At 40.1% G+C, this 12608-nt stretch overlaps 1 protein-coding gene across 4 annotated transcripts; it reads right to left on the bottom strand.

Moving 5' to 3' along the window:
• Positions 1-59: 59 nt before the first annotated feature.
• otud3 (OTU deubiquitinase 3) lies at positions 60-10657 on the bottom strand. Of its 4 annotated transcripts, none has more exons than XM_071203834.1 (9): positions 10525-10630; positions 9910-10071; positions 9245-9541; positions 8384-8532; positions 7529-7641; positions 7314-7436; positions 6207-6339; positions 5159-5331; positions 60-697 (listed from the first exon to the last, which is right to left on the bottom strand). In XM_071203834.1, the coding sequence occupies exons 3-9, from the start codon at positions 9475-9477 to the stop codon at positions 533-535; spliced, it is 1089 nt and encodes a 362-aa protein (XP_071059935.1). In that variant the 5' UTR covers positions 9478-9541; positions 9910-10071; positions 10525-10630; the 3' UTR covers positions 60-532. The 4 variants fall into 4 exon arrangements, with proteins under 4 accessions (XP_071059935.1, XP_071059936.1, XP_033943493.1 ...); XM_071203835.1 differs by having other exon boundaries at positions 9245-9467; XM_034087602.1 differs by lacking the exon at positions 9910-10071 and having other exon boundaries at positions 9245-9467; positions 10525-10657.
• Positions 10658-12608: the final 1951 nt, after the last annotated feature.

Genomic DNA, 12608 nt, shown 5'->3' with positions numbered 1-12608 from the left:
CACAAAAAACGTCACCTCAGATAATATTTAATATACTATCTGGTGCGATAAAACAGTAATTTATCATGTATAGTTATTTATTGCCACATTCCTCACAGTGTGCATAACAATAATTATTCTGCCGCTCTTCCTGTACATCCCCCTCTGGTGAGATTGAACAAATGTAGCGATCCAAACATCAATAATAAACTCTATCTGTGGCAAAAAAACAAGCCCAGCACGGAGATCATGTGCATGGTTGTCATGGAAAGCCAGATGGTCCAGCATCGAAAGGGGCCAGGGTGGCGTGGCAGGTAGACCCAAACCAACCAGGGATTGACAAAAGAAAACACTAAAGGTGATGCTCTTTCACTCTCTCTTTTACAACGTTCACACATCTCACACACTTTTTGCAGGCACCGTTAGCAAAGAGACTAAAGGCTTCTCTTTAAAAAAAAGTCATTCACTGCGACTGAATCGAATTTGCCTATGTGCAAAAACACAGCCACCAGCAGTGATAGTAGCAGTAGGTGATTTTGGCAATGCTCCAGTCTTATATACTGAGAGTGTTGAGGGCTGGTACCAAAGTAACAGTCTCTGGCAGGTTCTGGTTCTGGTCCTGACTCCCTTTACTCTGGATGAACTTCTGCCGGTGCCTGTCCTCCTGACGCTTCTTCTTCTCCTGCCGCTGCTGCTCTTTCCTCTGCTTGTTAGATACCTGAGAGTGAAGGGAAAAAAAAAAGACAGTTTTACAAATTTCAATTGAAAAGGGCCCTATTCTACTTTTTGGGGTTTTCTCTTTCCTGTAGTGCAGGGGCGTCAAACTCAAGGCCCATTTTATGTGGCCCGCAAGAGCTTGCAAATAATAGAATACGTTTTGTTATACGGTTACATGCCACTTTACAGAAGCACGTTGTCCATAAACTACATGTCCCACGCATCTCATTTTGTGACATGTGTACTGAAGAGATTTGCAATTATTTGCCCTAGACTTCTGCTTTTCAAACGTAGTTTAATGCCGAAACCCGCAAAATAAAGCAAAAGTCGAGACAACTTGAAAGGATATGGCGTTCCACTAAACTTGAAGAATCTCGTTTAATTTGGCATATTACTCTCAATGAATATAAGAAAGCACTGCGTAAAGCGAGAGCAGCCTACTACTCATCATTAATAGATGAGAATAAGAATAATGCAAGATTTCTTTTCAGCACTGTAGCCAGGCTGACAGAGAGCCATAGCTCGATTGAGCCTTCTATTCCCATAGCACTCAGTAGTAATGATGTTATGTGCTTTTTTAACGATAACATTTTTACTCTTAGAAACAAAATGTAATGACCTCTTGCCTTTGACCAGTATAGTGTTATCAACAGCTCCCGGAAACGTAAGTTCGAATATTACACTAGATAGTAAACTAGAATGCTTTTCAGCCATAAACCTTGAACAATTACATTCAATGATTCTCTCTTCTAAACCATCCACGTGCATGTTAGACCCAATTCCAACTAAGCTGTTGAAGGAAGTTTTTCCATTAATTAGCACTTCTTTATTAAATATTATGAATATGTCTTTATTATCAGGCTATGTTCCACAATCATTCAAAGTAGCATTGATAAAACCGCTTCTTAAAAAGCACAACCTCAATCCAGAGGTTTTAGCCAATTATAGACCTATTTCTAATCTTCCGTTCCTCTCAAACATTCTTGAGAAAGCGGTCGCAAAACAGTTGTGTGATTACTTAAAAAACAATGATTTATTTGAAGATTTTCAGTCTGGCTTTAGAACACATCATAGCACAGAGACAGCTCTGGTTAAAGTCACAAATGACATTCTAATAGCCTCAGACAAGGGACTTGTCTCTATTCTTGTTTTGCTCGATCTCAGTGCTGCATTTGATACTATCGATCATGATATCTTATTGCAAAGAATAGAGCACTTAGTTGGCATACAGGGAACTGCTTTAGGCTGGTTTAGGTCCTCTCTATCTGAACGCTCTCAGTTTGTACGTGTCAATGGTGAATCTTCCACGCAAACCAAAGTTAGCCATGGTGAAGTGCCACAGGGCTCAGTGCTCGGACCTATTTTGTTCACATTATATATGCTTCCGTTAGGCAATATTATAAGGAATCATTCTGTAAACTTTCATTGTTATGCAGATGATACTCAACTATATTTATCCATCAAGCCTGATGAAATTAATCATCTAAATAAAATCCAAGACTGCCTCAAGGACTTAAAAAACGTGGATGACCTTAAACTTTTTGATGTTAAACACGACCAAAACTGAAGTTATTGTACTTGGCCCGAAGAATATACGAAACAAATTATCTAAAGATATACTAACTATGGATGGCATTAATTTGGCCTCCAGTGAGACTGTAAGGAATCTTGGTGTTATATTTGATCAGGATTTATCCTTTAACGCCCACATAAAATCAATTTCAAGGACCGCCTACTTTCATCTACGTAACATTGCAAAAATCAGGCATATCTTGCCTCAAAACGATGCAGAGAAACTAGTCCATGCATTTGTTACTTCAAGGCTGGATTATTGTAACTCTTTATTATCAGGGTGTACCAAGAAGTCAGTCAAGTCGCTTCAGCTGATTCAAAATGCTGCGGCTCGTGTACTAACCAGAGTTAGGAAAAGGGACCACATTACTCCTGTTCTGGCTGCCTTACACTGGCTCCCTATAGAACACAGGATCGAATTTAAAATTCCTCTTCTCGCCTACAAAGCCCTTAATGGGCAGGCGCCATCTTACCTTAAAGAACTCATTATACCCTACTGTCCTACTAGGGCATTGCGTTCCAAGAATGCAGGGTTGTTGGTTGTTCCTAGAATCTCTAAATGTACAATGGGAGCCAGAGCTTTTTCTTATCAAGCTCCACATTTGTGGAATCAGCTTCCAGTTTGTGTTCGGGCGGCAGACAGCCTATCCGTTTTTAAGAGTGCGCTTATGACCTTCCTTTTTGATAAAGCTTATAGTTAGGGCTGATTAGATTCAGCCCCTAGTTTTGCTGATATAGGCTTAGTTTGTCGGGGGACATCTTACTTCTTCCTTCTCTCTGTCTATACCTGTGTACTCTCATGTTCCGATTAACCCAGCTTCCCCAAATTTCTTTCTTTTTGGTGTCTATATACGCTGGGATCCGGAGTCATGGATGATCCTGCGGATCCTGCATCACGAGCCCTGGATCTTGAGTCGTGGCTGTGGTCCTGGATCATAGGTCCTGGATGGATATCCTCGTGGATTCATCTTCCTATTATACACACATGCATTTCCAAACATTTGGACTACCTATGTTGCAAATGTATTATCTTTTCAATTTACACACGGCATCTATTGCACGTCTGTCCGTCCTGGGAGAGGGATCCCTCCTCTGTTGCTCTCCCTGAGGTTTCTCCCATTTTTCCCTTTAAAACTGTGGGTTTTCTTCTGAAGTTTTTCCTTGTACGATGTGAGGGTCTAAGGACAGAGGGTGTTGTATTGTCATACTGATATTTTGTACAAACTGTGAAGTCCACTGAGACAAATGTAACATTTGTGATATTGGGCTATATAAATAAACATTGATTGATTGATTGATTGATAGTTAATTAGGAAGTTATTACCCTATCCGATAATAATCCAATGCAGAGGCAATCATGTAATATAATTAGTGCTGTCAAAATTATCGCGTTAACGGCGGTAATTCATTTTTTTAATTAATTGCGTTAAAATATTTAACGCATGTGCAGAATGGCCCGCCCCATACGTGCCACCAGTGGCAGCGCCAGGGTATGGCTGGTGTAGGCTACACCCATACCAAGAAATGGCTTAGCCCCACCATGAAAAATGATGTTAAAGTAAGCAAAATAAAATCTGCCAAATCGCGCGGAGTAAATTGCACAGACAGCAGTTAGTAAGATTGATTTCAGTAGCCACGGTTTTGAAAACTTTTGTCACGTAGTGATCGTCTTCTCAATAGAACATCTTTGATAATGTCTTCTGGCCAATCAGAATCAAGATAACGGCGTGGTGTTGTTGCAGGAAGTCCCGACGGAGAATACTTTTGCTGTAGTACAGGGGTGCACATAACTGGTACGCAGGTTATGTGCGTAATCTGAAATGCGTACCGTCACTTGTGTCACAAAGCGCATTTGCGTACCGACGTACTTGTGAAGCTTTTCCAGAAGGCGGTTAGATCACCGGACGACAGAGTCGGTCTCCGTGTGCACAGACAGGGCTGCTGTTAACGTCGGTCTGTACAACGGAATTGTGCCAAAACTACGCCAACCGGCTACGGAGGGAGACTCCCCCCCCCCTTCACTGGAGAACTGCGCTAAAACAGCTGATCACAACGTTCACACTCTGTGGTCACGAAGTACTCTACTAGTGCCCCCCCCCCCTCCGTCGACTTTCCTGAAGTACTCCCCCGTTGATAGAAATCAACACGTAATGAATTAAGACCCCACGGTTTGATGATTGATAGGTGTGTGGGTTGTCTTTCATTTTGACACGCAGAAAAATGTTATAATAAACATAGATACTGTATGTTAAATGGATATATCCGCCTTCTTTCATCTATCTTTCCATTCCCACAACAATATACATAATTAAATGGCATATTTTGGACATATTTCGAATGGTGATTAATCATGATTAATTAATTTTTAAGCTGTGATTAATCTGATTAAAAATTGTAATCGTTTGACAGCCCTAAATATAATACATTATTTTATATATATTATATGTATATTTATATAGTATTAAAGTTACAACCAGCCCTTTGAGTGCAACCATAATGCTAATGTGGCCCGCGATGAAATTGAGTTTGACACCCCTGCTGTAGTGTATTATATACGTGTTTGTGCATGTAAATGGTCTGAAAAGGCTCAAATCCCCAAGTTCCCTCCACCAAATGTAAGGCAGAAAGTGTATTTGGGCCCAATGACATCACGGACTGGCACACAAGTTGTAGTACCACCGTTGAGCTACTACGAACATTTGCTTCAATGTCCGACCTCACGAATACAGGTGTGTAATTGCCACTGGGATGAGCCAACTGCTTTTTTACCGTGTTGCCATACACACACTGTTTTTTGGTCCAAATAAATGGTATTGCAAGTACTTGTGCGATTCATTTGTCTAAAAAACATGTAATGTCTAGACAGGCTGTGTAATCAGTGTGTATCTACCTTTGACCTTTGTAGGTTGCTGCCCTCTGCTGGCTGTCTGTGCTCGCTGCAGTCTGAGGCTTGAGCCCTGCAGGTGGAGCAGGATCCAGAGGAGCACTGACCCTGCACGCAGCCAACAAGCCATTCAGAGTTGATGGTGGCCGCACTCAGCTGCAGCAAGTTCTCCTCGTCTCCTGAGGCAGGGAAAACACAGTCAAGAAAACCAGTCAGTGCAAGCAAAGGGTCTATTCTCAGTCGCTTTGGTACCTTTCTCAGATCAGATCCTGATCAAACACTTGCTCAACCTTGAAATTATCTAGTTACACATCATACATTCTCATTTGTTTGAACAAATAGCAAATGCGAAACTAATTCTTAAATTATTTTTTGGTGAAGGGTAAGAAAGTATTATCTCAAAATCCATATATTTTGTTCTGGGATTAGTTTCTAGTAATGATGAATGCAGACTGACACATTGTTAGGATGCTTTGTAAGCTGCACTCTTCACAATATAGGTACATAATTAAACAAAAGGCTTTTTTTGTGTCCGTGTCTCTTTTTGTTCTGTAGGTATGTTTTGTCTTGGGTGTCTTTGTTTTACTTCATCTCATGACTCATTTCCTGTTTCCTAATGACAACAGTAAAGGTGCAAATGTGAGTCCTAATCCCCATCTTGCAATCTATCTCCCACGTACAATTATTTGTAGAAAATATATTATATTGACAATAAGCATTTTTACAATCTTTTATGTATAGAATGACACAAGGAGTCATCGATTTGACTCATTGATTTAAACATTAACTTAAAGGTACTTTGAGCACGTTTGCAGGTATTCTGTGGTGCTTTTTGTTCGGAATCATTTCAGGAAATACACTTACTGTTACGGAATTGTTAGGGTTGATTCGAGTGATGAACCAAAGCAACTGTTTATGGGGAAAACGGGAAACTTAGCTGAACAGACGTGCTTGAACGCCTGATGGTTATGAAGTCTGTAATAAGGTTTCCTGGCCCTTTTTCCCTGACAGTCTAATTCTTCTGGCAGCTAATGAATCAAGCGTAGCCTCTGACCCGGGATTCCTCGGTTCTTGATGGAGCTCAGGATCACGTTGTCCTCCTCTAAGGCTGAGGGAGAAGAGTTTTTCCTCCTGGCCCGCTGTCCCTCCCCGAACTCACACTGATGGCCGTGTGTATTCTGCAGATTCTGCAAACAGCAATAGGGAAAGATGTTGTTAAACATAAGGAAAGAATGCCTTCACAGATGTAAATGTGGTTTGTGGCACTTATCTAAAGAGGTGGACATGTTATTAATGATTTTGCTTGACAGTATTGACCAAAATGTGACCTGTATCAGTTGAAGTCCGACTAATTTCAATCTTCCAGGCAATGTCAAGTGAGAATAATTCCCCCAATGGTTTGTTAAAAAACATGTTTTATTCCGTTTTTTATGAGAATATGTCGTCCTAGAGCTGAGGGAGTAACACCGTCTCCTTGCATAATATCAATATGATTTATTAATGCGTTATTTGCGAGAGTCTATTGACAGGACTTGATTCAGCCTTCTTTTTTCATGCCTCTGTGATGTCCCTCTTAAAATATCATTTCTGTTCATTGTTTTTAGGTCAAGAAAAATATATATTATAAATAATATAAAATAAATGTAATATAAAATAGTATTTCAATGTAATTTCCCCCATTTGTCCGTGACATCCAAAACTTCACAGGGACATCGAGTAACACCACATTTGATATGTTTTTAAGAGGGAATATAATGCGGATTTTCATTTTCATATTGTGTGCCTCATACTGCCTGTGCTGCAGCAACTCTTTTCACCCTCTGTCCGAAACCAGAGGCCAGTCTGCTCTGATTGGTTAGCTGACCGGCTCTGTGGATTTGTCAACCACTAAAGAATTTCCCGCCCCGTAGCCAATCACGTGCAACGTGTTGGAGCGCTAGCCGATAGAAGCGCTAGTTCTACATAACTATGTCATTATGTTACAAAAATAAACAAAGGAGTCCAATGGAGGCGTTTCAGGAAGGTGGGGAGTATACGGGACAGAAAGGTAAAACCTCAAAAAGCCTAATAGGGCCTCTTTAATTAAAATTGGGGATATTCCCCTAAAATTGGGGATATTCCCCTGAATGCTGCTCCATTGAATACCCATTGTAAGTCATACCTCTATGCGCAGCTGGGCAGGGCTCTCAGAGTTGTCTCCGGTCCGCCTCACACTGTCATAATGATCTCCGTAGCGGTAGGCGATGTGCAGCTCTCTGCACGCCTGCTTCTCTGCACCATTTATCTGCAAAGAGAACAGAACACATAAACTATGTGGTGTCCCTGAAGGGATTTCATCGTTAGATTACCTTACATCATTTGAAAGGCTTTGCCTACCTCCCAGAGCGGTGCGTTGAGCTGATGGATGACCACTTTCACCTGTTGACTGCGAGCAAAAGCCACGATAGCGTCATTGCCAGCAAACGTACCGGCCTGAGAGAGGTTAGACACTGGGTGGAGAGACAAAAACCATTACTCACAATATAAGCTTACACTGCGATCACAACAATTGTATTTTACTTTCTATAATGCTGTTGCAGCAGATACACTGACACGCGGAAGCAAAGTGTGTGGGGTAACTTTGTGGGGTAATTTGTATCTTATCGTATCTTTTAAACATGTTTAACTCGTGTAATGCTTGACACTGCTGCTGGAACTAAATAAATTCCCAATTTGGGATAAATAAAGTAAATATCTATCCATCTATTTTTTGCCTCCGTTTAATTTCATATTTTTTGGGGCCTGAAAAAGTCAAATGAGCCACTAACTCACAGGTAAACAAGCGGGAATTTTCAAAAGCTGGGCCGTAGTATGTGAACGGATACATCTACAGGTTCATGTTTTCACACAAACAGACAAATGTGCCTTCTATAGTGCAAACTGTGGCTGGGGATTTGTTTCAAGGACTACCCAACTGACAAAGGGAGCTTTAGAGCTGCTGTTTGGAGTTAAAAAACAAACATTAAAAGGGAAAGTCTTTGATCCAAACCCTTTTACAGGATCCCCACATTGCAGAATCAACTGAGGACCACCAGGGGTCACTGCATTGTTTTCTTGTTCAAATGTTTTTTTCTGTACAGTAATTTATGAAGGCCTCATTAAGTAGCAAATGAGGCCTAAATTAAAGTCTCCTATCTGAAAATAGCGTTTCATTTTATTTACTTAGTGTCCCACATTAGGTCATTTTCTTACAGTGCTGGGAAAAGGGAACTTCATCCTCAACAAAGGGTTCAAAGTCTTGCCGATGGGACATCATATACTGGACCGTCTCCTGCCGAAGCTGCAGGTGACCCCGGGAGTGACCCTCCAACTGGTCGCCTAGAGCTCTGAATAAGCAGTTCCTGCAAGAAACAGAGACAGTGACTTATATGTCCAGACATGACAGCCTACAGTTAAACAACTCAGTGTTGAGGTTCTTGGCCGTTATGAAGGTTGTGTTATGTTAATATATTTACATTTATAAAGACTTGCGTTTATGAACATTTGCATTAGCTAGCAAGTTTCAGGGCTTGGTCCAATGACAATGAATAAGGTTCCTTATATCCTTTATTATTCTTTTTTAGATAACAGACTCATGAGAGATAGAAGCAAGACTATAGGGTACATGATTTAATTCCCATCATGATTTTTCCTTTAGCTAGAGAAACATACACATATTTTCCTTGTTGTTTTCCTATCATAAATGGCACATACCTGTTGTTATAGAAAGTAAGTGAACACAAATCATGTTTCAACAGAGTTGAAGATTGTCATGTTATGGCTTTAGTACATTTAGTCAAGTACATTGGTCTCTAATATGCAGCCACCATGCAGCTACAAATAGGTTGCACTTCCATTTACAGTACATTGTTATTGACTTTGGGCTTGGAAGGTGTAGGCATAGAGGTTGGAGACATTTTGTTCCTCTACCAAGGCATCCTGGTAACTCATGATGAGACAGCTTGAAGCTTTCTGTATATAATAGGATTTAAGAGACATGTTGCCATTTCAGTGATGGTTAAAGACAGCACAGCACAGCAGGGCAGGAACCCACAATCTTTTTCTGGCTCTTACCCATCACCGGGGACTTCTCTCAGCTTGAGCCCCAGGGCCTGGAGCTGGTTGGAGAAACTGACAAACTCTGCTCCATCATCCCCGTCTTGAGGCCGGTTCTTGCGGTCTTTCACGATGGCCCTGCGTGCCGCCCTCTCGTCCCTCTTGCGTTCCATTTCATTCTTCTTGCTTCTCCCGACAGGTTTCGTCGTCTGCTTCCTGGACATGTTGGCTACTGTTGTTTCTGCGGGCATACAACACCAAAATATGCTTTCTTATAGGAACAAGATGGGACCTGCTTCAACCGCTGCCAAACATCTGAAAAAGAAACAGAGGTGAGGGGGGTGAAGATTTCATATAAAGAGGTGGTTATTTCAGCCAGATAGTCTTCTTTTTAGCTGTAAGACAATATAACCTCAGTGACTTATACACGTCCATGCTGAGTTACTTAAACTATTCATATGGACAGTAGCTATAAGTTACAGCATGAGCTATTATTCATGTTGGCATATTCAAAATATAAATAAACAGTTTCAGTGTCATCTCGGCATGGTTCACAGTGACCACTTTATATTAAACCATATTGTCTGATTGACAAAAAAACGTTAGCTTAGAAAAAATGTAAAGAAGTTACATTACATTACATGTAATTTGTTAGACGCTTTTATCCAAAGCGACTTACATACATTCAATACTGTGGACAATCCCCACAGGAGCAATTTGGGGTGAAGTGTCTTGCCCAGGGACACAACGACATGCTGACTGCAGTGGGGCTTGAACCTGCTATCCCCTGATTCAAAGTGCAGCACACTTCCCAATGAGCCACAGCCTCCCTTGTTGGTGTTTATCTTTATTAAATGAACATCAAAAATAAAAATAAACACATTATACATTATATAGGATATAACTTAGGGATGAGGTTGTATGCAATAAAAACTAATATAACCAGTGACAACAACTTTAACTGTATTTAGTTAACTTTGTAAGGTTAATTTTAGAATTACGTTGAATAACTTGACAGTAAGGCCAGTTTGGTTATATAGCTGACTTAAGTTAACTATATTATATTATTAATTGTAATTGTAACGGAGTACTGACAGTACTAGTACATTAGTATTACTTGTTAGCTAACACAAACTGAGTCAAGTTAGCTGTTAGGTGACATGAAGTTCGGCAGCTAGCAGCTAGCTTGTTAGCATTAAACGGCTGGGCATTACATAATAAATTATATGTTTCCGCTTGTAGCATTCCCTACATAGACAACAACTGTAGCGGTTAACAGTAAATAGAAGGATGCTTACCGTTAACAAGCTGGGTTTTTACAAAATACGACAATGTTTCTTTTTGTGTCATTTGTCTGACTCGTAATGGTTTGTTTCAGTTTTGTTTACAACAAATGTTCCGCTTCCGTGTGTCCGTTTACGTCGAAACGTACGGAAGGGGGAATGGGCCAAACTAGGCAAAACATTTTTTACATTGAGCAGATACTTTTATAACCAAAACTATAACTTTCATTTGGTTTATCGTTTTAAAGATGGCTTAGTGGCAATTTTGTATTGATAATTAGTACCAATCTGCACCCTTTTGTGATTTTCAGATAAATCTAATCTATATATCTGTCTGTCTGTCTGTATATATATATATATATATATATATATATATATATATATATATATATATATATATATATATAATAGTAGTCACAAATAAAACATCTCTGAGTCATCTTATATTGCAGACTGTGACTCAGGACAATAGCAATTTTATAAGATATGTTGCTTTTAAAAATCACTCCACCCTCTCTGCTCTCCTCCTCTCTTAGAAAAATCTACTCACCACCACCAACTCCTTCTGATGACTCCACGCAGTTGCTGAAAGTAATGTGGAGGAGGAGTGGGCTGAGAAGAAATAAACAGGATGTTTGAGGATGCTGAGTAAAAAAGACCAGCAGACACACTGAGACAAAATAATGTGCCTCAAGACATACAACTACACTAGAAAATACAGAAGAAAGCCGTTTTCTGTTTCCTAAAACTACAACAAATACTAATTTACACAAAAACAGTAACAGAAACTGGACATGCATGGCGCAAAAGTCAGTAAGTGTGTACAGTTTAATATAGACCCCAGTGAGTGATGGCATTGTGTGTTAACATTGTTTCATGTGCAGCAATCAGCATCACTCACGTAACTGAAACAGAAGGGCGGTCAGCCAAGCGTGGACAACATAGGATTTTATATACATGTACAGTATGTTTGTGTGTGTGTTTGTGTGAGGGAGAGAGGGTGTGTGAGTCAAACAGGATACATGCTTTTTTTAACTTCAGTCTATAATATAATGTTATTATCTTATGCCAACTGATTTACAATTATACTGTCTTTTTTCATGACATTGCACAAGTTCTTTGATATGGATATACCTGCAGAGTGTAATCATGAAATATAGGCACCTCTTCACCTGTGCTAATATCCTACATGAGTAAATATCTTGGTACAGGTTTAAGAGGTTCCTCCAATAGAATAACCTAAAGCAGTTTATCCTTCCACACTATTGTAAAGTGTAATTTATATTAAAGCCGTGACAAAAACATGTTCCCAGTTGACCTTTTTCCAGTGAAGCAAAATATTGCTATTTTTGGAAAAAGTTGGTGTTATGGAAACTTCTGTGTAGCAATGCAGTGGGAGTCACCGACTCAGGAAGCAGAGGTTTATTTGCAGTTACGGCCGGAGAATTCACATCACAAATCACACAGTCACGGTCTGACTGCACGGGTGGTTGCCACGTCAATTCTGGAGTGCCTCTCTCTTGCTAGCCCATTTAACTGGTTTCAAAAGAGAGTAATCAACATGTTTTGATAAGATAGCTTTAGACAGTTTGGGCACACTGAGTTACCTGCGTCCGCCACTTATGGCCTCGAATATGTCATACCCTGGAGTCCACAAACAACAAAGAAGGAAGTGTCCCAGTGCACCCACAACAAAGACCATCTGTGACCTAGTATTGACCGGTCACAGAATGGGAACAATAACATTATTGGCTGAAGCAGCCTGTGTCCTTAAAGGACAAGAACAATAACATTATTGGCTGAAGCAGCCTGTGTCCTTAAAGGACATAAATAGACGTCAAGGTTGGTCCTGTATGTCACATCTAGGAGTCTGAGATAATTATTTCCCTAACAGTTGGTATATTTTCGATCCACAGGATGGTCTTTGTAATCCAATGGAAATAGACTCAGTTCACTCCAATTTCCTGACTCATTGCAAATGGTAAAGCCATGAAGATATTCAACAGCAATTTATCTTTCTAGAAACAAGCAGGTCACTCGAATTCCGAGCTCCTTGACATGTGAATAATTCTTTAATGTATTCATGTTAGGTCACATTT

The sequence above is a fragment of the Pseudochaenichthys georgianus genome, chromosome 7 (assembly GCF_902827115.2).
Source record: "Pseudochaenichthys georgianus chromosome 7, fPseGeo1.2, whole genome shotgun sequence".
In the NCBI taxonomy this organism is placed as follows: Eukaryota; Metazoa; Chordata; class Actinopteri; order Perciformes; family Channichthyidae; genus Pseudochaenichthys; species Pseudochaenichthys georgianus.
This window is presented reverse-complemented; position numbering and strand designations above follow the sequence as displayed.